This window comes from Sinocyclocheilus anshuiensis, unplaced genomic scaffold (assembly GCF_001515605.1).
Source record: "Sinocyclocheilus anshuiensis isolate Anshui unplaced genomic scaffold, SAMN03320099.WGS_v1.1 scaffold185, whole genome shotgun sequence".
In the NCBI taxonomy this organism is placed as follows: Eukaryota; Metazoa; Chordata; class Actinopteri; order Cypriniformes; family Cyprinidae; genus Sinocyclocheilus; species Sinocyclocheilus anshuiensis.
In genome coordinates, this window is record NW_015539887.1 from 2,392,774 (window position 1) to 2,413,263 (window position 20,490).

At 37.2% G+C, this 20,490-nt stretch overlaps 1 protein-coding gene and 1 long non-coding RNA gene across 2 annotated transcripts; one reads left to right on the forward strand and one right to left on the reverse strand.

Moving 5' to 3' along the window:
- The first annotated feature begins 2,026 nt into the window (after positions 1–2,026).
- Positions 2,027–11,753, forward strand: LOC107685568 (hyaluronan synthase 2-like). The gene is made up of 4 exons (XM_016482201.1): positions 2,027–2,478; positions 6,861–7,487; positions 9,146–9,247; positions 10,547–11,753. Exons 2-4 carry the CDS (start codon positions 6,861–6,863, stop codon positions 11,474–11,476), a joined length of 1,659 nt encoding a protein of 552 aa, XP_016337687.1. The 5' UTR covers positions 2,027–2,478; the 3' UTR covers positions 11,477–11,753.
- Positions 11,754–18,355: 6,602 nt separating this feature from the next.
- On the reverse strand, positions 18,356–19,566 carry LOC107685569 (uncharacterized). Its single transcript, XR_001633964.1, has 3 exons — positions 19,311–19,566; positions 19,099–19,201; positions 18,356–18,594 (listed from the first exon to the last, which is right to left on the reverse strand). It is a non-coding gene; the product is annotated as an uncharacterized LOC107685569 (long non-coding RNA).
- Between the last annotated feature and the right edge of the window lie 924 nt (positions 19,567–20,490).

Here is a 20,490-nt window from a genome sequence, read left to right on the forward strand (position 1 = left end):
ATAAACCGAGGATCAGTTTTCCTTGACAAAACAAATTATTTCACTTGGAATGTTGTGAAAAGGCCTTAATGACATCTATTCAATTAAATAAAATGTTTTATTATTTTTTTGCATTTATTCACAATTATGTATTTCAGTAAAGAATTGCTTTCAGTAGTGAGGAATTGAGCAATCATCTCAAAGGGGGTGAGGATCAGCCTCCAACAAACCTTAAAATCTACCCATTGTTAAATTGCATATTTGTTTAACACTTGTGGTTTTGGTAAAAGAGCAGGACTATCTTAAATACAAATTAAGGCCAGTCTAAAGGGGTCCTGAGGGGAGACATAATGCATGAGCAGCAGATAAGCAGCAATCAGTCTTAATGACTGGGGCTTTGTTCATGCACACTTAACTTTCTTTCCTGTCCGCCGCCACCCTAGATGTCGAAAAATTTGACTGAGAGAGAAAAAGGTTGTGTAGATGATTTCTGGGCTGATATTGAGTAAATGTAGAAGCTGATATTGGAAAGAAGCCAACTATAGTAGAAGTGGCACCTAACACGTCTCAGCATTTGAAACTACCAGTGGAAGCATCTAAACCCATCTCCTCATGTTCAAGATCTAAACACACAGAGAACAATAACAATATCAGTGTCTTTGATCTCAACAAAATGCAAAATGAGTTGCACATGGCCTCTCAAGAAGCCATTGTTCCAAGTGAAATCAAGAAAAACCATGAACGTCTACTCAACTAAAACTAAAAAGTGAGTTATCTCAGATTTCTAGCCCCAAGAGGCACACGACCCCAGGTGATGTTTGGGGTGCCTGACAGGATAAGATCCATACGTATGGAACACAATGCCGTACTGTACTAGACACTAGAAGTCTACACTTTTTTAAATGAGTCAGCAAAACATGTGGTTGCTCTTCATCAAAGTCAGTTAAGGGTCAAAGAAACCCCAACTGTGAAACCATTGTGTTTGCCATGCTTTATCCTACAGAGACACATATCAGAGGTTGCCATCCTCTTCCCCAGTCCGGTTGCTTATTTGGACCATTACCATGAATCCTTGTTCAAATAAACAGTGGCCCAAATTAACACATAAGAAACTGCCTTTTCACATGAATGGACCGTTACCAAAGCCTGTCCGCGTGCTGTCCCTGCTGGGCAGAAAATCTCTTTTGAACCTAGTAGGGAATTGGTGGAAAGAAGCAAAGCGGACATAAACAAATAATGAACAAATGTGTAGGTTACTTTGCTATAGGTTACTTGTTGATTTATTTATTTATTCATTTTTTGAATTGCTGATGTTCTTGTGCTGAGTGAAAGATTGCTCAATACTGATCTATTTGTGAGTTTTCATGGAAAGAAAGAAAGAAAGAAAGAAAGAAAAATAAAACAACATAATATGCATATGCATATCAAATACATTGTTACATTGATTTTGGCCCACACTGGAATCTGCATCAGTGATCAGTGTTGCAAATCAACTTTCACTGCTGTGAATGTGAACAGATTTAGAATTGTGTGGCGCACTCTTGTGGTAAATATGTGTGTTGCGCCTCCTGCCCTCACAATCACAAGCACCACTGAGAATCAATGACCATCAAAAAATTCTCAGGCGTGTTTGATTAGCTGTATTTTACTAGAAATTGGCAAATTAGCGACTGATTTTTAATGCATTTAGGTAAATAATACTCAGAATGTTCCAAAACACATTTCTTGTTTGTATGCATTTGGTAGGAATTAATTCATTTATTTTTCATAGTTATTCCTAGTAATTGTTATTTCATAATTAATAGTTTTAATAATTTAATGTTATAATTATTTTTTTATTTTTTTTAGAAATATCTCCACAGCTTGCCGTTTTTTAGCAGAAGACTGTTTGGCTAAATGCTTGATTAACTCATACCCACCCCCATTTCGGAAGTTTGAATGGGCAGCAGTTTTTTTCTCTTAGATGTTCACTCCTCCTCGCCCCCGAACCAACCCCCTTATTAAAACAAGTCCAAACCCCTGCCCGGTTAAACGAGTCTTACAAATGTATGGCTTACCGGACGCATAAAGTTAAAGCGTCTGGAAGAAATTAGACGCAGAAAAGGACAGTTCACTGCTTCAACCTGTATGCTTGGAAAAACTTGAATGAGCTGCATTTTTAGTCACCAACATTGGCTACTGTTGGATAACTTTTATTCTTTTAACAGCTGACAACGTCAGAATGAACTGCCAAGATGCTCCAACAGACCTCATCACAGCAGACTGATGCAAACTACACTATATAATGTGTTGGAGGAGGCGAGAAACTTGAATGTTCATTCGTTTTATGGAAAACGTGGATACTGCACATCTTTGTTTTTAGATGCTCCATGCCGGTGTCTTCTCTATTTTACCCAAAAACTTGCATTGGAAGTTTTGTCCAGTGTCTGGAGCGTGCAGAGCCTCGTCGGACAGCATCCCTGTTAAACTAACGGGACATCTCCACACAGCTGCTCCAAGGTACTGTATGATCATGATTCATTTAATGGGTAACTCTTTCGAATGATACACGTTGTTCTGTTAGGTGCATAGTTTCTTTGCATGCATTTCATGTTGCTACAGAGTTATTTTAAACAATCAGAAGGGTAGGGGGTACATTTGAATGAACGGAGTTCAGCCATAAGTGATTGCAATACCTTCACGTGCCAATTTTTTCAAAGTCCAACAGGTTGTAGCAGCCTGTTTAATTTCACCATATTTCTGAATAACACGACTCGACAGTACAGCTGATAAAGAACAGCAGATATTTTATCTGGAATATTATTCATGTAGCCTACTTCGTGTTTGCTTCTCTTGAATCTTTGTTGGTAAGCCTGTGCACATCAGCTGCTCTTTCTGACAGGTTTCATATTTTTACATTTATACAAATGCTATTTCCTCAATAACAGTGAGGTTACTAAACAATGTCAGCTTGATATATTTAAAACATTTATTCAGTATTTGCGATTCTACCAGGGCTATAGGCTAATTAAATACCATGGACCCTCTGACCAATAACTGAGCAGAAAAGATATTGCGCGCAATCCAGCAGCAGCCATAAAACTGAGGGTGACGCAATCTACTAATGATGCGTAATGCCGCTTTTCAGTAGTCTCCCTCAGGAGATTTCATGGTAATATGTGAAACAAATGGATAATATAAACTAAACAGAAACCTTTTCTACACTTGTCGTTTTTATGTAAGCACAATTTCAGGAAGCAATTTTTATCGCCTTTTATTGTCCTTATTTCTAAAATGCTTTAAAAAAGTGATAGAGCCTAGTGTAAACTGATATGTATAATTTTCGACTGCACCATCCAAAACTAATCCTAAACTTTCAAGCAGTCTACTATTGCCATGGTAACCTCTTCAAGCCAACAGGACTTTTGTTCATCAGCGTCTTTTGTATTGTGATCTGGCTAACTTGTAATCTAATTATGCGTTTGTTTGAAAAGGCTACTGAAACGTACATATACTTGTATGTTACAAGAATACACGCTTTTGTTTTGACTTTCTTTGGGGGGTTCAAGCCTTAATTAGAGAGGGTCAGACCTCCCAATGCCAACAATGAGTTGCATGCTGCTTAAACATACATGAATTCCTCCTTAAAACGATAGTTTCTCAGCTGTTTCCCCAAACATTTGCATTTTCATAATGTATCTTTACAGTCATCTAATCTTCAAAGTTATCATATGAGGCACTGATCATATAATGGGAAAAGCTGTGCAGTATCTTAGCACTACAGCTTCTAATTCTCATTTCAAAATTATAGCCACCATTGATAACATTTTACCTCCGAAATGCTACTTTGATATAATTGGATGCCAAACTTTACTGTTGTAAATGTACAGGATGTGTGACTGTGTCATTGAAAATTAGGCTGCCAGTTGGTAAGATAAGACCCAGCTGTTCACCAAAGTCTACTACAGGCAGCAGGAGTTGTGTCAAGTCCAGGGGACTTCTAGTGGCCAAAGTTCATACAATAACCTAATTGCAGTTAGCCCTCAAGGCACTTGTAACAACTTGTGGAAATGCCACATTATTTCTTCTGACAGTCTTAGCCATTAAAAAAACATTGTTTTTTTTTTGGACTAAAGGTGAGACCTAGTGAGGTATGAGAGTCCTGGAAGGTTGAAAGGTAGAAACAGGCCTGGAGGCAGAATTTAGCACTAAGCCAGGCGGCAGCAGCCTGAACAGCAGCGAACATGGCGGCCACAGTGTCTGACAAGGCCACACCACAGAGCCGTGGCAGAGTGATGGATGTGTTTCAGTGCTGGTGGTTGGATAGTTCCTCTGGGAGGCGGCCGTGGCAGTTCCCCAAGTTCCCCACCATCTCAGAACCACCCACTTCGGAGAAGCAGAAGCTTCCTCCAATGCCTGGGAATACACTGGATTATCTCAGATGGGCAGGACGTGCCACAAGGCAGTGTCTCTAGTTTTGTGTCAGTGCCAAAATTCCCACCAACACAATTTCAGTGAAACAACTTGAGTTTATTCTACCATCTTTGCTAGGAAGTTTGCATCAGTCTTTGAAAGCTATCTTTCTTTTTTGAGTATTTTAAGTTATTTTATATTTTATTTGTTTTTATTATTTCATATTTGAATATCTAAATTAAAATAGGATAGATTACAAAGGATCAACAGATCACCTAGGTACTTTTTTGCTAATTTTGGAAGACAACTCTCACAGGATCCACTGTTGCTAAATAAAAATTATCCCCTACTTTTCTATCCAATTTCACCAAAAGGAGTGTTAAGCTCTGAGCCATGGATTTCCTGCCTCGTTGATGGCCCTTCACAAGTTATTGTGTTTCAAATGAAGCTTTGTCTAAAGGAAAGCTCCTCCAAATCTGAGGATAAAGATGAACAAATCCTCTTTGTTCATACTAACAAATTAAGCTACACAATCTACCTCCCCCTATGTTCAAGCATAGTGTAAATATCCTCTCTAAATTAATAATATTTCTATACATATATAATATAAAAGAAGCAAACTCATTTTCTGATGGCGTTCAGGGGACATTACAGGTCTGGGTCTCTTTTGGCTAGTGCGAATGTACTTTTCCTGGACTGTAATATTTCATCTACCTTCAAAGCTATAGTTTTCCCCATTGAGGATGATTCAACTATCAGTGATCCTTGACAATTTGTATCTCCTCCCTGCTCTGTTGGATCACAGCCAGATAACATACATGAGATAATATATATGACATATAGGCAACTAGTAATGCAAACAAAAACATTATATATTATTAACATTATATATACACATATAACTGTTGTTCTAGAATGATAACAAAAAAGATAACGATAACTATATTAGCATTCACAACAAGGGATGATTCCATTGTTTATTATTAGTGCATGCTGAAGTTTTGTCATATTAAATGTTCTCAAGTTCTAAAGTTAGGTGAATTCTGTTTGACTGTTGTGGTTATCGTTCTGAAAAAAAATTCCAACAAGATCATTACTCTGTCATTATCATTATTGTTGTGGTTTGGACTTCCTTATTCACATAGAATGACTTTATAGTTATCGTCCTTGGTGTGAACGAGCCAAATTACCATATTTCATTCAGTCAGACAAAATCTACTGATGGCAAATGTTTCACACAGGACCATTTCATCGACGGGATTATCTAATGGGGTGCACACCCCCATTCACAACAAGATGAGTCAATCTGCACATGTAAACCCTGCACATTCATCCTTAGAGATGCAAAGCCTTTACCAATTTGTATAAAGATGAGAAAATAGGTCCTCGACAAAGACAGTGATGCTTCAGATATCCTGTACGGCCATGATAAGTGTTAGTGTCCTCTTAGGTGTGGGCTACATTTTGTCTTGTCAGCAGTCTTAGCACTTTCAAATGAGCCGTTTGGGTTCATCTAGAGTTTAAACAAGACATGAAAGCAGGTTTGGGGATACCCTGAGAGCAGTACAGGCGTTTGAGACATTAACACCACATGCTACCCTTAATCCAACAGGCTCGCATGTGTCTATGTGGATAAGGTGTGGTTTGGAGGGTCCAGAGGGCATCATAAACATGCGGAATGACGTTAAAGGCTGTGACACGTGCCAGTTAGACTCACACTGTGCTGTAGTCCATCATATCAACCTCCCTCCCAGGCCAGAACCGCTTTATAATCTAAACCAAGAGGGACGATATCAAAGAAGAAACGAGATTTGAGTCGATAAAACAAGATGCCATCATTAATACAATGGCCGTGTTCAGCAGTAATAAGACAGAGGGTCTTTAGTAGAGCCCTCTGAAATCTAAATTTCACTGTTCATGCGTTCCCACGGAGATATAAACAGATGATGTCAGAGGGTGGTGCTGCATAGTCACGTCTGCCAAGCAGATGGGGAACTGCATTAGTAAGGAAACTTGGAACAAATGGTCATAAAGACCACTCAGATATTCAGAAGAGGAGGAAAGAGGAAGAAATACGATGCTGTCTGAAATAAACTGTCACTTATGCGGCGAGAACAGATGCATGCATTTTATGCTTCCATACGAGCAAAAGTCTGTCATCGTCACCACAAAGCTGTCCACACATTTGCTTTAATTTCATTTATGAGTGCTGTCCATGAAGTTATTCTTAAAGGGATGGCTCTGCCAAAAATTAAAATATTGTGTTCATTTACCCACCCTCATGCCATTCCAAACCTGTATGACTAGTTCAAGAAGATATTCTGAAGAACAGTCTTTGTCTGTACAATAAAAGTAAATTGGGTCCAAAACAACATTGGACGTTCTAACTTTAATTGTATGGACCAAAAGCAGTTCTTCAGAAGAACGTATTTGGTCCAGTTGTTGCAAATCAAAATATTCACCCCTCAATGTCCTATTGTTGTTTTCAGATGAGATGTGATAAAGTGATCACCTACTTGAGGATTGTTGGGACGACGCTGTTCGGCATTTCGCTGCTTGTGGGAATCTCTACTGCTTATATCATGGGGTATAAGCTCATAACGACTGCAGGCAACTACTTGTCATTTGGTCTTTATGGGGCAATTCTAGTCGTTCACCTCATCATCCAGAGCTTGTTTGCTCTACTGGAACACAGGAACATGAAACGTTCCCTGGAAACACCGATCAAACTCAACAAATCACTGGCCCTTTGCATCGCAGCCTATCAGGAAGACCCCAACTACCTGAAAAAGTGTTTATTATCAGTGAAAAGGCTCACCTACCCTGGGATAAAGGTTATTATGGTTATCGACGGGAACAATGATGATGACTGCTACATGATGGAGATCTTTCGGGACATCATGGGCCGGGACAAGGCAGCCACATACATTTGGAAAAGCAACTACCACCAGAAAGGAACGGAGGAAACCGAAGAATCGTATGCTGAGAGCTTGCAGCACGTTTCTCGCCTGGTTCTCAACAATAAGTGTGTGTGCATCATGCAGAAGTGGGGCGGGAAGAGGGAGGTGATGTACACCGCCTTCAAAGCCCTGGGAAGAAGTGTCGACTACGTACAGGTGAGTCTATCTCTCTCAGGCGGCTCAAGCCTTGCCTAGCCAAGTACACGAGGGCAACACAGGCAAATTGTACAAAGAAGCTTTTGTGACTCCAAAAGTGGATGCTAGGCTGAAGCATGTAGTGCACTGAGAGTGAGGAAAATACATTCCTGGTTAACACTGATGCTGTTCATTGAGGAACTTCTGTGGGAATTCGTTTGCATATCTCGGGGATATTTCTGGCATTTCCAGAACAGATCGCTGGTATTTTCCATGCCATCTCGGAGCACATACTATTAGCTCATGACGTTGAGTGGTTATTTAGCTCAAGGGAACGTGTCACATAAATACATGTTCATAAATAAGTCACATAAATACATTAAACCCCCAAGGACCTTTTCTGTGGTGGTTTATTCTAAACATATAATTCCCGCTCCTGAATTTTTACAAGCTCCAAACAAAGGAGGCTAATTATTTAGGAGAATTTTACAGTTGAGAACAACTGTATACATGGGTTTTCACATCACAAAATAGACTTTCTCTGGCTTTGGTAGAACGCTACGTGAGAATATTTACTTTTCTTCAAACTATTTGCAACAAAATGTCTTTCTGAAGATTTATCAGCAAAACTAATGATCAAATGTCCTCTTATGTAATCCAAACAATTGTGAAATCGCTTTTGATGTAAGAAAGATTCAAGCTCACCAAACTCAAAACCTAGAAGAACATCTGAACGTCGGTTCTCACAGAACATGTTTTTGCATTTCAGTTAGTTGTTTTTGTATGTAAATATACACTACATATTTGGCCGTTTGATGCATAAACATCACATTTTTGAAAAGCTGCGTTAAGTTGAAAATTAAGTATGTGTTCTGTGTGAACAGTCTCTGAGAAAGGTAAACCTGAAGCTGTCATTTATGGGTAATTTTGTGAAGGCTCCCTTGTATACTGAACAAATGATGTTATTTTATCCACATGCCACCTGGTTCCAATGAGATCCCTGGCCTTTGCTCTGAGTGTAGAGGCCTAATTGTGTTTAACTTATCACTGATCTTTCTACCTGGCCTGTGGTTAGTCTCACTATGGGGTTTAGTTGTAAAAGCATACATGACTTTCCCCGGAAAAAGCGAGATAACTTCTGGGCGATGCTTGCTTAATGTTTTAATGTTAGAGCACTTAAACCAAATCTCTACTAAAATTTGAACAGTGTGTGCTCGTGTTTGATGAGCCTACATTTTTGACCCTATAACTGAACATGTAAGCCAGAACTTTAAATGGAAAATTAAATTAAAAATGTAAATAAATTAAAATGACCTCCAGGAGAGATTGATATACTTGTCCCAATATATTTAGCAGCACGTTTGATTCATCGTGACCACTCAAACAAAGACAAGCTGGTTTCTATAGATGTGATTGTGGAAAAAAATTATATTTGCACCAACGATAAATCTCTTCGAAGGAACACATGTCATATTAATGATAATATTAGGCATTATATAGGTATTAGGTATTATATAGGTATTATTTAGATATTAGGTGATGCATCAGTGCATGTGGTGCAAACACTGGTTTAACTGAATTTTTAGGAGAACATTTTGTTCAAACATATGTACATTTTTATTTTTAAAGGTAAATCTTGTGTATCCTTTATTGATGTATGTATATTGTGCTGGATGCAGGTATGTGATTCAGACACCATGTTGGACCCGGCCTCCTCAGTGGAGATGGTGAAGGTTCTGGAAGAAGATCCCATGGTTGGAGGAGTAGGTGGAGATGTACAGGTATGTGTTCTCTTGCAGTTTTAATGTATCCATCTACAGCATCAAGAATTTACATGACATAAGCATATATAGGCATTTTTTCATTAACTTTAAAAATGTTCAAAGTTGAGTTTTAGTGGAAGTCAATCAATCCAATCAATCAATCAATCAATTAATCAATTTCTTTAAAACTGGGGGGAAGAAATGCTGTTAATTCTGAGAAGTCATTATTTGTTTGTAGATACCATTTGGTTTGATATTTTAGCTAAAGCAGTGACAAGTGCCATTGTATAATATCCATGTGGGAAATTCTTCCTTTTGATATTTAATGGATTTGCTATTATAAATCTGTACTTTTACTTTTACTTAATCTGTACACAAAATTAAATCTGTACCGGAGTTTTGAAAATGTATGTGTATATACAGTATATATATATATATATATATATATATATATTATATGTATATGTATATGTATATGTTTTTTTGTATTTTTTTTTTTTTTATGTGATTGTGAAAGTTTTGTCGGCCTTTTGTCCATGTGATAAAGTTTTGTAATTGTGAGTGAACCTGCTGTAACGCAAGACAAATTTCAGACCTTGTCTGACAATAAAGTTGTATCGTATCGTATCGTATCATATCGTATTTTAGGCCTGGTTTTACAGACAGGGCTTAGATTAAGCCAGGATTAGGCTATAGGTCAGTTAGGACATTTAAGTAACTTTTATAAATGTTCCTTAGACAAAAACACTGCTGATGTGCATCTTGAGACAAACCAATGGATCTGACATATTTTAAGATCTGTCAGTGCAAGTTTCTTCCAGTTAAAACAACCCAGACATGCATTTTAGTCTGGGACTAGGCTTAAGTCTATGAAACCACAGGTTAGACTTAAAGAAAACATACTGTTTGTGGGTTACATACAGAGTAAGACTTCAGTATAGCTACATGGACTGAAAAAAATCTGTGTAACATCTGAATTCAGGGTTTTCCCCCACTCCAGTCTTCAGATTTATAGTCAGGGCAGTTGTTGTTCTTTGGGGTGGAGGAGGCAGGGTGAATCGATAAAGTTGTTCAAAGTACTTAAATATACTATTTTTGTGTTCATATGTCAACAGAAATGCATATTACTGTGCATCCTGTACAAAGAGCCTTTAGATCTTTACTAGTTTCTCACGGTTCTTTAGTGTTTCAATCTACATTCTGTGTTATTTCCATACATCTATGTGGCAGGTGACCAAGACATACATATGTCATTCTGTATGTTGAACTATAGATTCCCTTTGAATTTTAATCCTGTTTGTTATTCTGTCCCTCTAGATTCTGAACAAATACGAATCGTGGGTCTCCTTCCTCAGCAGTGTGAGATATTGGATGGCGTTCAACATCGAAAGAGCTTGCCAGTCATATTTCGGGTGCGTTCAATGTATCAGCGGGCCCTTGGGGATGTACAGGAACTCCCTGCTTCATGAGTTCCTGGAGGACTGGTACAATCAGACATTCATGGGAAGCCACTGCAGTTTCGGCGATGACCGCCACCTGACCAATCGAGTCCTGAGCCTGGGATATGCCACGAAATACACCGCCCGCTCCAAGTGCTTGACCGAGACGCCCATTACCTACCTACGCTGGCTCAACCAGCAGACCCGCTGGAGTAAATCGTATTTCAGAGAGTGGCTTTACAACTCCATGTGGTTTCACAAGCACCACTTGTGGATGACCTACGAAGCCGTCATCACCGGCTTCTTCCCCTTCTTTCTCATCGCCACTGCGATCCAGCTCTTCTACCAGGGCAGGATCTGGAATATCCTTCTGTTCCTGCTGATCGTCCAGGTGGTGGCGCTCATCAAGTCTTCATTCGCCAGTTGCCTCCGCGGAAACATCGTCATGGTCTTCATGTCCTTCTACTCCGTGTTATACATGTCGAGTCTGCTACCGGCAAAGATGTTCGCAATAGCCACCATAAACAAATCCGGTTGGGGAACGTCTGGAAGGAAGACCGTGGTGGTGAACTTTATCGGACTTATTCCGATATCAGTTTGGTTCACCATTCTTTTTGTTGGCATTATTTATACAATAATCCAAGAGACACGAACGCCTTTTCCGGAGTCCGAAAAAGTCATTTTGATAATCGGCGCAATCGTGTATACCAGCTACTGGGTCGTGTTCTTGACTTTGTACGCTGTCCTCATTATCAAGTGTGGCAAGAGGAAGAAAGGACAACAGTATGATATGGTTCTTGACGTATAGTATTTCCCAGTGCCCTTCGTCCTTTCTACGTTTACATTAAAAACAATCTCAGACTGCTATCTGAAGGCCGGCTGTCCACAGGTGACAGGAAGTGAGGAGACATCATTGCTGCTGTGACTGTTACTAAGGATATTCCTTTGACGTGATAGAGGATAAACTTTGTAATATGTGAGCTTTGACACTCTTGATGTTTTAGTATTCCACCAACAAATGACAACTTCTTTGCACTTTCACGTTCACTCTCATTATGCATAATGCTTGATATAGAACTTTAAGGCACAAAATACCTCAGTGGTTATGTTTGCATTGTGTGAGTGTTTGGGATAGAGTCAGACGAGACTCGTTTTTTGCTTAAGTAATTTATGATTTTTAATTTTAGCTTGGTTTTATATATATAAAATATATTATGTATACGTTTTTAAACTGAAATCCAAAACAGAACTTCTGAGTATTTTTTGATTGTGCTGTACTTTGTATTTGCATAATGTATTTTATTGCCTTTTATATAGACTTTTATTTTTTGCTTTGCCACCAAAGATTCTCTATTTTCAATAAATATGAGGAAATGTAACTCTTCAAGACTTGCCTATCTGACCAAAATGTGAAATTAAGAAGCTGGATTTGTCTCTGTGATGACAACGATAAAAGGCAATTCATTGACAAGAAGGGTGATGAACCTGTATTATTATAATAAGTATTACGTGGAGGGAAGACCAGTCTATTTATACAACATTATGGGTTATAGCTTTCTTACGTGTTTCTTAGCAAAATATTTGAAATATGAAATTGAAATGTAATATGAAATTATCGTATGCTGGTTCGGTTGAATGTTTGAATTGTCCTGTCAAAATAATTGACAGTCCCACACAATCTATGCAATTTCAGCATGTGCCAATATCACATTGCTATGTAAATCTTCCAGAAAGTGAGACCAGAGCATTTGCATATAAATGAGGCACAGATGCCTCTTGTGATTGTTATTATTTCACATAATCTTATGTCATCCATCAATGTCCAGAACATTTGCAAGAAAGCTTTTCCAGTGATGCCAAACCTTAATTTCCAATTATTGCCCTGCCTTCATTTCCTGGAAAAGCCCTGATTTTATTTACAAGCATTATTTGAATGTTTACCAAATTTTTAAGAAGATTATGATTTAAAGCGTATATCAAAGTGGCAGCAATATATGATAAGAAAAGTTACTTTGTTTTACAATATGGATTGTAATTGATGAGGGCTTTTACTAAGGCAGTATTGTCATAAAGCACTTTTGTGTTTGTGCCAAATAAAAGAAAATACTTTATAATGCGTATCCATCATGCTGTTTCCTTTGTAAAGCATCATGTCCTTGAAAAATAAATACATGACCTGATGAATCTGTTTTTTCTCTCTAACTGTGGCGTCTGTTAGTATAGTGAGTAGGGGAATTCCTGAGACCTCAGACTGCTCTTACACACAAGGACCTTGCTTGGCCTTCGTTCTTCTATTTCATCAGCGACTGATGAGGGATGAATAGAACAATTATTTTCACGCTGTATCAGGAAGGACGATTGCCATGGCGATGCTTTTTGTTTATGATATATACAGTGTAAGCAGGCTGGAGTAGCCATGTAGCCCGAGTCTAGACTGAGCACTTAAAGGTGTCTGCAGCGCTGCAGTATAATCCCTCAGTGCAAGCTGTCATGTTAGTCTATAAATCAAAGATGATTTCATGGGTCAGACTAGAGATGAAACTCACAGTTCTGTAAAAAGAGTTCATTATTCTGTTCGTAGCCGTAGACTTGGCAGGCGATATCGGCCACAGGTGGAGAGGATTCCATCTGAAAGCTCCAGTCATGTATAGAATAGGGCAAATTTATCGTGGTCAAGACCTTACTGGGCGTTGCAGAATTCATGGAAGTTTATTGTAATGCTGTCTGTGACCATGTGTACTTTATGTATGAAGGATGCATGTGGCCAACAAGATGCATGCCATGCGGCACAGCTGTACCAATGCTGGTGCAGTTATTGTCAAAGTTGTGTAAAATTCATAATTGTGTCCCTTTCAGTTCATGAGATGATTTGAATCTAACTGAAGGAAGGAAAGAAATTGAATCTATCTATCGATCTATCTATCTATCTATCTAGCCATTAAAGCTTGTACTTGATAACAATTTTTCGAAATTTCTTTGATTTAGCTTCCTCAGTTTTTTTATTTATTTGAATTATAGTTTCTTGCGTTAATATTTTATTCTGATTTCTGGTCACTACCTCAATTCAAATTCAGGAGTTGAATTTTAATTTCTTCATGGTGCACAGCCTTGGTCACTGTATGGAAAAAAGCAGCTTGGACATCCTGAATAAGTTCCACTAAAAGACTATTCCCTGAAATGGAAATGGGTTTAGCTCATGTCATGTTCTCAAGCACTCCCAGGGCTCTGTGAAGATGTCTGCACAGAGGTAACAATACACTTGATGTAACTGCCAGGTGGAGGTGGACACACCGAATGGCGCGAATCACACTGAAGACTCGTAAAACACTGACTGTGTCTGCAGATGAGCCACAAGCATTGTCTGTTTATACTGTGTACAAAACTGGGCAATTAAAAATCTTTAAATTCATTTGAGTTGCATCTATTTATCTACATCTGTCTAGCTAGTTATTTTACATCCAGCGTCCCAGTTTGCTTAATAGAACTGACATCTGAAATAAACACTCAGATGGCATGGACATATGCCATTACAGGCTCATCAAATCTTCCATGTAAACACATTTGATCTGAGAATGAAAGATGATGTGGCTAATAGGAGCATAACCAGAGTAGTCAGTTAAAGTGTGGCCTGAGTGGCTTACTGGGAAGGTTTAATGGACTGATTCAATAATCTATGGCTAAAGTATTCCTTCAGATCTGTGAATATTGAAACACTGCATACAGGATGAGCAGTGCTGTTTGAAATGGAACACAGAACAAACAAGAATAAAGTCCACTGGCTCATTTTCCATGATCTTTTCATCAAAAATAATCTTAGCACGAAAGCAAGAAAGGAAAATACAATGCAAACACATTTAGGTGGTCACCAGTTTGGCCAAGTTGCAGTCAGTCTTTTTGACAAACATCATGTAACCTATGTTCTTATAGCCATGAAATGATCTTTAGTTAAATGAAAGTCAACTTGCATCTTGAACAGCACAATATTTTGCTGAACTCACATTGCAAAATTCTTAGAGTAAATACAATAAATAAAGAAATATTACTTGGGAAGGTTTTAAAGATTCATATACTATAAAAATCAACATTTTAAAGCCTTTAAGTACTCTTTAAGTAGACTTTATATTAGAGTACTTGAACCTCCTGATTCAATTTGAGTTGAAAGTGCTTGCACGTTATACATAATTCAATGTACAGGCCTAAATCTTTCTTTTCAAACTTTCTACTCATGTCTCTTGAGTTTAAAAGGTCTTGGAGTTACTTTCAAGGGAATAAGGAACCACTAGCTCTGAAAACTTGGAGAGACAAGCTCCCTTTCCTTCTCTGGCCCACTCTTTGTCTCCCATGGAGTTTTATGTCTCTGCTTGAATTAATATAATTCAGTCATGCAAGATATCTAAACAGACTACAGCTGTGAAAAAAACTCATGTGTTTAAAGGTGAGAGGTGTTTCTGTTCAACCTTTGAAAGTTTTGTTCACACATTATCAAAATGCAGACTTGGGTGTCCTGGGGTATTTTTGTTTCATTTTATCCCCAAACATGATTTAGGACAATTGATCCTGAAATGATCAAGCAAATGTTTTTGATAAGGGCAAGAGCTTTCCTCTGTACTTCATCCAGGGGTTGCAACATAAGCAAATGCTTTTCCGATTAGAAAGGTAATTGGTAAAATTGGTGAAATTAAGTAATTGGGGTTAAATGTAGAGGGTCGGAATGTGTGGGGACTGGCCAAAAGTTGACTGAGGTGACTACCTATCATACAACCAGAGACACATGAAGGTTCTTTCATTTAGGACGAACAAAAACCCATCGTGTGGAGTCTTTAAACCCCAGGCTGCCCATTCAATGGTTATAAATCATCCTAAACTGAAAGTTTGGGCAGATAATATACACATTGAGGAAGACAAATGGTCCCTTTGCAACATGCCTAGAGAATATTCCACTGAGACAGCAGTCTTCCAGTATTACCTTTATTGGAGAATTTCTCACATCACCCAGTTCTGTTGGGTATTTCAGCAATCGGTGTGTTGGACCGAGAAGAATCAAATTTGCAATGTCAAGATGAGGTCATGGGTTTTGAGCGACAGGCCCACTGTGGAGCTCTGCTCTGCTTGCATTGACCTGTCTCACATGACAGGAAGTACCATACGGAAAGGTTATTTGAAAGACAACATGGGGGGAATTCACAGGTCAAAGGTTCACTAGGACACCCAGCCTTTATTGGTCACTTTTGTAAACCTGTTGCCTCAGAAATATCCTGTGTTGTGATGTTTGAGAATTTACATCCCTATGACCATGTACACCTAAAATAGATATGAATTCAAGTGAAGTAAATCAGCAGTTTATGAAACAAGTGATGTGCATCATAATAGACCAGTTCGGTGTTTGCAAACAGTGATGACTGTTTTTGTGGGCGTAGTGAGATAAAATAGGTACATTTTATATAAAATGTTATAGGTTTAAATAGTATTTCATACTTTAACTGGAGGGCTAATACAATATGTCCCCTATGAACTGCATATGTGAATATTATGTAGACCTGTTGTTTAAATTAAATTTATGCTTTAAAAGTAGAGTTATCATAGCAATTTTCATCCGTAGTCTGTCCGTTTAAATGTCTGTGTTTTACATTCAAATGGCATCGTTGATGACAGTATTCTATAAAAATGATTTGCATTCAGATTCTGAACAACCAAAGGCACAATTTGTTTGGTAACACTTTATTTTAAGGACCAATCCTCTGTATTAACTAGCTTCTTATTAGCATGGATATTACTAGCATATTGGCTGATTATTAGTACTTATTAGGCACATATTAATGCATTATTCTGCATGATCTAGAGCCCTTAACCCGTCCCGAACCAATACCTAAAAATAACGCCTTCCTTACTAACTATTAATAAGCAGCAAATTAGGAGTTTATTGAGGGAAAACTCTTAGCTAATAGTGAACATGTGTTCCCTATTCTAAAGCATTACCTTTTTTTCTCTTATTCCATGGATTTTACCCGTTTCTCAATACTTGTTGCCAGTGTTTTTCTGCCACCACAATGCACACACAGCTGCAAGTGACGTAACTATGACGTCTACTCCAAATTGGTCTATAGAATGTACTTCGTATTGTAGACTGCAAACATGGGGTGTTCTTAGAACTTAATTAATGACTAAAATGTTGGCTAGTGGAATTAATTGTCAAATCAAAAAAAAAAAATCTACATTACAGTGAGTTGGTAAAGTGGCACTTACAAGTGAACGTTAAAGTGAAGTAAGTGAAGTAAAATGCTCACTGTATCAATAGCATAGACATATTTACATGATTTTAGTTTTAGTGTTTACAAAATTATATACAATTTTACCTTAGGTGCTATGACATTGTAATACCACACACTCTAAAATAACTAAATATATCATTTGAATAGCTTGAATAATACACATTTTTAGCAGAATTTTATAATTGTAAAATTCACATGTATTATACATTTCACATTTATTATTTTTTAAAACCTTTAAAAATCTGCCAAAAAAAAAGCTTCACCATAATCTTGACATTTTTTTCTTCTTCCTTTTTAGAAAACAATGTGAGTCCAAATAATAATAATAATAATAATAATAATAATAATAATAATAATAATAATAATAATAATTGAATGAAAAAAAAATAATTCAGAAAAAGGTTTTCATTAATCCAATTCATCTGCTTTCCTTTTTGGGTTAACTTAAAAATCGTAGTATATTGTGATAGAAAAGCTTCTTTTTTTAAATGAAAGCTTAAAGCTGGTACAACTACAAAGTAGCAAGTAAACAAATAATGAAATAATGGGAAAAAAATTTTTAAGTTGTTTATTATTTTTCAAGCATTATTTATTTTTACATTGTAATTCAGCACTCATGCCAGTGTAGCACGTGACCTACAATCTAAACATAAACCACTTTCTAATGCCTTGGACCAGATCAGAAGACTACGTTCGCTCTTGAGCCAGCGTTGCAGCAAGACAAGGGAAATAATAACACAAGACAGGGTTATAGTTGAAAAGGTAAGTATTTTTCTTTTGTATTTCTTTGTTTTAATTTGTTTGCGTTGGGAAAAGACAAGAAAAAAACTAAATGACAGCTTCAGAAAAAGGGAAAAATTAACAAAAGAACCCCTTTTTAATTAAATTATAGAAATAAAGCAGTTTTTACTCAGATAACGACTCTTTGAGTGTTATTTAGTTCTGTAGTTATTCTGTTAGTTCTTTACTTAGTTCTGGTACTCCTTATTTACTCAGATTAATTTCTAGCTTGGTTTGGTTTATAGCTATCAAACAACCGTGTTCCTTTTTTCACATAAATGGTACAACCAGTTAACACTTAAAACCCGAAGTACAGTTATAGGACTCAATAACCTTAGTGTTCTCTTTTTCCAGAACAATTTCAATAAAAGATGGGGAAAAAAACAAACCAAAAATAAAACAGCAATTTGGATGATAAACTTCAAGTAAAATGTCAGATGACAACCAAATCAGAGTTCCTTTCAATTAGCTGTCTTTGATGGAAATGACTCAGGTAAATAAGCAGGAGTTTAGCTCAGTTCAGTGTCCTTCGTACTCCTGTTTCAGTGTTCAGTTAAAGAACGCCAATATGCAAACTCCCGAGATTGAAAAGGGAAAGAAAAAAAACAGTTCTTGTTCACAGTTTTGATAGTATCCAGGGAAGGAAAAAATGAGTATGTGTGGTCCTACCACTTCGATGAAACATGAAACGTTGTCCAAGCTCAAGAAAAACCAGGTTGGCCCGCCAGTTTCCACCAATGTTGAGCACTCCTCGTTGATGGCAGAAACAGTTCTAACTCAGAACTCCAAGAAACTCCTCATTCAATATCAAAGAGAGATATGGAAGGACAGAGAAGAAACAAAACATAGAAAAGAGTGGAGGAAAAGAAAACCCAACCTTGCGAAGACAAGGCCGAAAAATCACAATTAATTACAGTGAACAGTGAATTAACATCACCATTTCAGATGATCAGTTTCAACAATAAATGTTTTAAAATGAATCAATACACAATACACAACACTTATTTCCTTTTTAACACATTTCTTTAACAGAAATATAACTATATTAATGAAGAATAATGTCTTAGAATGACGTATGTGCACTCGATTAGCTTATAGCTCGTACTACACGAGACCGCATGGTTAGCAAAACTCCACGTGAGCTACATTACACTCATAAAGTTAGCAAACGCACATAAACACTTTTAAACAGCAAATCAAGTCAATTTATAGCAAACACATTTTAAACAGCAAATCAAGTCAATTTATCACTTCACTCACATTTCTTAACATATTTCACATATTTCACAAATCACAGTATCATTTAAGAACACTTAACTCCGCAAAAGACAAACAAATGCAAAAACCATAACTAAACATGGTAGCTTATGAGCTCACTTACCAAGAATAAAATGATAACGATTAGAAATAACCTCAGATGAATCAAGGAAAATCTGTTTTATGCAGTTTCCGTCAGATGAATCAGCTTATCTTCTCGTTTAACCCTTGGAGTTAATACAGACGCGATTAGAACTATTTAAACAACTACTTCCTGCTAGCGTTTTAATGTTTTAATTATGAATTTCAATTGTTAATCTAGTATTTCTCACTTACTTTCTTAACTTCAGAACTGCAACTGACACGCATCACTGCTCCAGCGGCCATTTCACTTCACTCTGTGACGAGAGACTATTCACCTCTATTTAGCGCTAGAGATGACGCAACCCACTAAGGGCGGAGCTATTTCTAATTGTTTAATTTAATTTCTTTTCTAGTTTGTGACATTTACGAAGTTTCTTCAGCAATATTTGATCTCTAAAACATTAAAATAATATAATCAAATATATTATATGTGCATTATAATAATTCTCTCTTTCTTTTACAGGTTTAATATGGGCTTTAGTAACCTTGGTTACAATTGCAACATTTCCCTGAAATGGAAACAAAATAATGACTGATTTCACAGGGAACTACATGTTGCTAAGCTAAAAACAACTCTAGTAACTGTAAAACGACATATCACACAAATATGGGGTAAGAATTTTCACTACATTTAATTATTTTATATTTTTGCTAATATTAGGAATCAGCATTACTGCATAGCGAAGCTATTTATTAAACTACTAAACATTTTTGATTAGCTCGTCCAGCACTTCATTTTAGTATTGAGTATGAGTATTTATAGTTGACATTTTCTCTAATCTTTTCACTGAGCTTGTCGCAGTGCATTCTGGGATTGGCATATCCATGAAATATACATGTACAGTAACATTGTCTTAGAAAAAGAAATCTTATAAAGCAGCATAATGCTCTTCCCTACCTTGTAGAGCAGTCGTTCCATCTGGACCGTGTCTATAGGCTAAAGACTGTTTTGTCAGATCAGTGTGTTACCCATCTCCATCTATTGCCATTGGTTGATGCTAGTCTTCACTGATAGAAGTGTTCAAATGGCATTTGTCGAATCGTGGAATGTCTGAGAAGTGTCATACTGTAATCTAGTGATTGTTGGCATCTGTTGGTGCAGTGTAAGTTAGACTTGTGATGTCTTAAAATGCTGCCTAGGCATCTCACTAGATTTTGGGACAGCGCTAATCAATCACTGTAGCTGTTTGCATTAAACAGCAGTAACTCAATACAGGCAGTTTAAAAAGTAAAGTCATGCTGTAATTCAAGACAAAACTGTAGATGTATTCCACCATAAAAAAAACTTTTAAGTGTAGCATGCACACACATTCACCATTGATCTGGCTTTTTATGAACTCTTTGCCAGTCTCTCTCTCTCACATACTCCCTC

Coding starts and splice junctions, on each gene's coding strand:
- LOC107685568 (XM_016482201.1), top strand. CDS start 6,861: ATGAGATGTGATAAAGTGATCACCTACTTGAGGATTGTTGGGACGACG. Junction 7,488..9,145: donor GAAGTGTCGACTACGTACAG/GTGAGTCTATCT, acceptor TGCTGGATGCAG/GTATGTGATTCAGACACCAT. Junction 9,248..10,546: donor GAGTAGGTGGAGATGTACAG/GTATGTGTTCTC, acceptor CTGTCCCTCTAG/ATTCTGAACAAATACGAATC.